The 6,133-nt window shown below is 56.0% G+C and overlaps 1 protein-coding gene across 1 annotated transcript in view; it reads right to left on the reverse strand.

Moving 5' to 3' along the window:
* Positions 1-4,306, reverse strand: part of MAPKAPK3 (MAPK activated protein kinase 3) — a 28,316-nt gene extending 24,010 nt beyond the window's left edge. Inside the window, exons 1-2 of the mRNA XM_045862272.3 lie at positions 4,157-4,306; positions 3,606-3,882 (exon numbers count right to left, since the gene is read on the reverse strand). Of these exons, the coding sequence (XP_045718228.1) occupies positions 3,606-3,830 (225 nt within the window). The 5' untranslated portion in view covers positions 3,831-3,882; positions 4,157-4,306. The remainder of the gene's footprint in view (positions 1-3,605; positions 3,883-4,156) is intronic.
* Positions 4,307-6,133: the final 1,827 nt, after the last annotated feature.

Consider the following 6,133-nt stretch of genomic DNA (forward strand, 5'->3'; position numbering starts at 1 on the left):
ACCGTCTATGAGAATATTAGCATCCACAGCACCAAGGCCTGAAGCCTGGAGAGACGGCATCAGCTCCTGGATAGGATGGGAAGATTCTGGCACTCCCAGCAGAGGGGATCCCCAGCAGAGGTGTAGGCTTTGAGCACAGCTTCTAAACCTGTGAGCAAGGCCAGCTGGGCAGGCGTGAAGCAGCTCAAAACAACGGACCTCTGCCCCAAACCCCACTACTTGCATTCTTTAGGGTTTGATGCCCTTCCTAGGATCTTTGTTTAAACAGCCAATTGCCCACCCCTGACAGTTCCGAAGGTTCCACTGGCCTGGAAGCACACGAGCTCCAGCGATTCTTTCCTTCAAGGAGAGGGGCAGCCCGGGGAGGAGGTTGGATACAGTGAAACCCCTACTGGGGGCCTCCATTGGACAGGGCTACCAGCCCCTCCACCCGCTTCCTGATTGGTTGACTCGGTAACAGATGGCCCTGCCAAGGCTGATCTGACCGGTCCCGAGATGGCAGGTGAGGGGGCGGCAGCTGCCAAATGAGAAAGTACCTGGCCCGCCTGGCAGCCACACCCAGCTTCAAATCCAGCTCTGCGGCACCAGCTTCAACTGGCCGGCCCCACCCAGGGAGCCATGTGGGTAACTCCCCGGCCTGCAGCTCCAGCACCCCACCACTCCACTCTGTCTGATGAAGAAGTGAAAAGGAGGGCACGGGGAGCCCCAGGGGCCTCCGAAATACTCCAGTGGTCAGAGAGGAGGGCCCCAAGCCCCAGAGCCCGGAGAACAGGGGCAGGAAAGAAGACTCCCCTTTCCCCAAGGCAGAACCCCTCTGTCCTCTCAAAACCTTTCATTGTGTTTATTTATCTAAGTGTCATGGTCACTCCTGCCCGCCAAGAGGCAGGGGACCACAAGTGGGCTGGGCAGGAAGTTGGGAGGGGAGGAGACTCTGGCCTCTGCTACAATCTGTCATCCCAATCAAGCTACATGATTTCTGACCACTGACTCCAAGTCACAGTTTTCATATACGTGATAAGGATGGAGGGGTTGTGTCTCGGATGTGGTGGGGTGACTGATGGGGGGCAGATATGCAAGGTCATGCCCAGCTAGGAGTAAAACTGAGGGGTACCAATTCATGAGTGAGGCCTAGGAGGGGGCACAAGATGTCGGTAGGAGGCAGGGGGCTCCTCTAGGTCCTGCCAAGGGGACTGCAGCAAGTGCTTAGGAATGGAGAGTGGAATGACGGCACCAGCAGCAGAAGTGGCCTTGGGAAGGAGCCACTGAGTGGGAGCGAAGCCAAAATGGACCACAACAGTGGTCAGGGGCTGAGGGGAAGAGGCTCAGCTCCCTGGGGAGGAGCCTCCCTCCAGGGCCCCCAGGGAATAGTAACAGCTACAGGGACACTGACCACAACTCTTCCTGTTTTCGGAGTGCCTGCTACATTCCGGGCTTCAGGCTGAGCACTCTCTGCCATCTTGAGCAACAGGGCCAAGAGGACAAGCAGGGAGAGAGGCCGGGGCCCTAGGCCTGTACTACCAAGAAGGGCAGAGACGGCAGGGAGCAGAAGCTAAGCAGAAAAATGCCACTCTCCTCATCCAGGCTGGAGCCACCATGCACAGTACTGGTATGATGTTTCAGAAGCGGTGCTAGCGCCATCTTGGAAGATGGTAAAGACCTGCCAGATGGTAGAGACTTCCAGACTCGCCCACTAGACCAGAGGGAGACTGGGGGCAAGACAAGAAAGGTGTTGGAGTGGGAGCCACATCTAATCCATGTCCTCCTAGGGCCAGCTCCTGAAGGTCCCAAGGCAGTAGCCCTAGCCACACTCACCCATAAAGCCTAAGGGGGTATAGCAGGGGAATTTGTTCTAGGCCTGTCCTAGTTCCCAGTCTAGAACAAAGAAAGCACTGAGGCCCTAGATTCAAGAGGAGGTGTTTTAGAAACTGATACAGTCAGAAGTTCCCCCAAGTCATTTGTCAGACACAGCGTCTGTGGAGAAGGGCCTAGGCCCAGGCCTGCTTAAAGCTGGTGCTGCCTGGGCCCAAGATCTCTGGCCTCCCACTCCATCCCTGCCTTGCTCACAGCATCTGGAACACCACAGGGGCTGGTCAGAGCTCAGCCCTGGTTCACAGGGCCAAAGCCTTGGTATTAAGAGGCTCTCTGGCTTCACTTGGCCCCTTGTCTATCTACCCAGACTGCCCCTTACCCCACTATAGGTGAGAGCGCTAAGATGGTGCTGAGCGAAGGGGTAGAGACTCCCCCCTGAGAAGAGCCATTTTCTCCTGAAGGACTCAGAGAAGGCCCCCCCAACCCCATTCCACTGCTGGGTTAGTAGGTGAAGAAGCTGTGCCTGAGATTCAGCCTCACCAGCCGAGCCCTGAGCCTCCTCCAGACACATCGTATCAGCCTCGTGCCCCTAGGAAAGACACAGGGAGTTGGACCCAGGTCCCTGCTCAGATACTTGCAGACACTGTGCCCAAATAAGTCCCGTAACCTCTCCAGGCCTGCATCAGGCCCTGTACCAATTACTCTACAGGCATCATCTCGTTCCAAGTTCACATCAACTCCTTATCTTTCCCCCTGAACAGAGGCAGAAACCTGATTTCCAGAGTCCAGGACCTAGTCCAAGGTCACGGAGCTGGCAAATGCAGGCCAGAGATTAGAGCCACGTCCACAGAACTCTGCACTCAAGCTCATAATTGCAATGTCTGTAAAATGAGATCCTTTGCTGTATTCTAACTTTCCTTGCCATGATCTATCCATCCAGGTGGCCACTGGCACAAATTGCAGTTGAGTGAAGTTCCCAGTAACAACAGATTCAAGGCATTCTGGGTATGGGGCAGGGTCCTGGACCCAGAACTAAATGACTTAAGCCAGAACTATGTGGCTAGATCAGCCACCCCCAGAACTCCCCGGATTCCACCTATATCAGTTGAGCTCTTGGCCTCCAGGGAGCCTATGGTGTGACACAGATACATGGTTGGCCCGCCCTCTGCCCAGGAACCAGGGTGAGCCAGGCTTGGAGCAGGACCTGCCCTTTTCGACATAGGGCCGGTGACTCAGCTGGAGCCCATCAGCAACCTCTTGCTCACAGGTGTGATGGACACCATCCTTGCCCACGAGCCAGCCCTGGGAGGCTCCCACCCAGCACTCCAGCCCAGGCAGTCAGGGGCCATGAGAGAAAGCAGCCCTACCCCAAGCCTCGGTGGGGACTCAGCCTCAGGTAGAGGGAAACTCAGATCCATTCCAGTCAAAAGAGCTTCTCATGGAAGGAACAACCAAGCTGAGCGAGAGCACCCCACCCCCCCTTTGGCAGGAACACATAGGCCCAGCCATAACCCGCGTCAGGAACCACTCCTTCCCTGTTTCCGGGTCCAGCAGACTCTACTCATACTGACTCCACCCCCTTGCTCTCTGGGAGAGAGAGCTTAGCTAGGCTAAGCCTTGTTTTCCCCATCTGTAAAGCAAGGAGTACCAGGAGCCTGACCTTACAGGGGAGTATAAGAATGAAAGGAGATACTGATCATAAGAAGCTTAGCAGGGGTCCTGGGTACACCTTGCACCCACAGGCCTCTGCTGTTGGGCCCTCTAGATCACCCACGGAGCAGTGAGGGGTCACTGACCTTCAGGGCACATTTCTGCCCAGTGCGCCTGTGGAAGCACTCCAGCACCTTGCCGTTCACACCCAGGCCCAGCACCTGCTTGGACAACTGGTAGTCATCGGTCACTGCATACTTCTTGGGCTCCCGCCGCCCCCCGAGGGCAGGAGCGCCGGCTGAGCCTGGTCCGCAGGGTGCACCTTGCGGGGGCACATTGCCCCCCTGCTCCTCTGCTGTCTCGCCATCCATGGCCCCCGCGGGGCGCTCAGAGTCGACCCCAGCCTGGCGCGTCCAGGGCCACCTGGGGGAGAAGGGAAAAATGAGTTCCGCTCAGACTCTTCCAATACACCGCTGCCCTGAGCCCCTGAGCCTGGCTGGGCTGCGGGCAGCAGACAGGGCCGGGAGTGGGAAGCGAACTGTCCGAGAGTACAGACGGGAGGCGGGGGGCGGTGGTTGCGCAGCCCGGCACTAGCGAGTCCTGCCCGACTCCTGTCAAGAGGGGAAGGAAGGGACTGGGCGCCGAGAGGCCGCGAGTTCTGGGAGCAGGAGGTGGAGGGAGCCCTATGAGGGCGTACCTGGCAAGAGCGTCCCTGACAGCAGGGTACCTGGCTGGCGCCGGCGAGGGACAGGGACCGGGGCCCCGGGAACCCGGGGCGGGAGCTCCTAGAGCCGAGTCTTGCCGGCGGCGCCCCACGTGACCGCTCCCCTTCCCCCACCCCCCACCCCCCACTCCCCATCCCCCGTGAGTCCTGGACTTGGGGCCGGGCTCGGTCAGCCTTAAAGGGCCAGGCGAGTCCTGGCAGGACCGCGCGGGGAGGGAGGCCCTAGCGGGCCCCGCCCGGGCACCCGGACAGGATAGGGGGCGTGGCTTCTCAAAGGGGGCGGAAACCTAGGCGCTCGGGACATCCGCTAGGGCGGTGTGAGCCCCGGAGTTTACCAGCGACCTAGGAAGTGACAGTGCAGGAAGTCTAGTTTCTCTCGGAGCCTCAGGAAGCCACTTGAGTCGGGCGTTTTCCCTGCACTCTGCAGACGGCCCTCCAGCAAGGCTTGTAAGGCTTGCGACTTCCTTAGTGGTGGCCCACCGCCGGCCTACCTAAAGTCTTAATTTTTGCCATCAGGCCAAGTGAAATGGCATTTCGTTGTGATTCGCCTTTTTCCAATTCCTGGGGGCTCTGGGTGTCTCTCACCTTCTGTGCATTCTCCTGCTCATTCCGTGGCTTATTTTTTTCCCTTGGGATACAGCATCCTTAGACCAGATATCCTAAATTCCCATTTTGTCAGATCCATTAACTTTTCATCTTATACTTTGGGCTTTTGGTGCCCTGTTTAAAAAGTCTCCTCCTGACACTCCGTATACTCTATATTAACGATGTGGTGTTCCCTTCCACTTTTAGGTCTCTATTCTGAGCCCATCTTAGACTATCTTAGGTATTTTGACCCAGTTTTCCCATCACAGGCTGTTAAACAACTCTTATTTCACAGATGAGGAAACTGAGGTCCCCGGAGAGGAAACAACTTGTATAGAGCCACAGGGGGTGTTGCTCTCTCCTGTGACAAATCTGCATTACTCCTGCACACCCGCCCACTCCTCAACCCTCAGGCTGAGGGACTGGAATGTGGTGGTTCACTTGGGACTGGGAAGGAGAGGCTTGGGTTAAGGTCCCTGCGCGGGCCTCTTCTGCCATCTACAGGCCACTTGTAGGACTGCAGGCGCTGAGGCCTCAGGCCCAACCGGTTCTCTGAGCACTTCTTTTTTTTTTTATTCTTATGTTAATCCCCATACATTACATCATTAGTTTAAATGAAGTGTTCCATGATTCATTGTTTGTGCATAACACCCAGTGCTCCATGCAGAATGTGCCCTCTCAATACCCATCACTAGGCTAACCCATCCTCCCACCCCCCCCCCTCTAGAACCCTCAGTTTGTTTTTCAGAGTCCATGGTCTCTCATGGTTCCTCTACCCCTCCGATTTCCCCTGCTTCATTCTTCCCCTCCCACTACCTTCTTCTTCTTCTTTTTTTTTCTTAACATATATTGCATTATTTGTTTCAGAGGTACAGATCTGAGATTCAACAGTCTTGCACAATTCACAGTGCTTACCAGAGCACATACCCTCCCCAGTGTCTATCACCCAGTCATCCCGTCCCTCCCACCCCACCCCCCACTCCAGCAACCCTGTTTGTTTCCTGCAATTAAGAATTCCTCATATCAGTGAGATCATATGATACATGTCTTTTCTCTGTTTGACTTATTTCACTCAACATAATACTCTCCAGTTCCATCCACGTCGTTGCAAATGGCAAGATCTCATTCCTTTTGATGGCTGCATAATATTCCATTGTATATATATCCCACATCTTCTTTATCCAGTCATCTGTCGATGGACATCTTGGTCTGAGCACTTCTTCTGGCTTTGGGATTGGGCCCAGATAGCCTCCCGCCCACCTCCCCATACGCCAACACACACACACACACACATGCACACACGCATGCACGCACGCATGTGGATGCATGTGGATTCCTGGGCTGCAGGTCCAAGGCTCTTCAGAC

Source organism: Mirounga angustirostris, unplaced genomic scaffold, assembly GCF_029215605.1.
Source record: "Mirounga angustirostris isolate CCGP_5_RB_7025 unplaced genomic scaffold, mMirAng1.0.hap1 SCAF_1, whole genome shotgun sequence".
NCBI lineage: Eukaryota > Metazoa > Chordata > Mammalia > Carnivora > Phocidae > Mirounga > Mirounga angustirostris.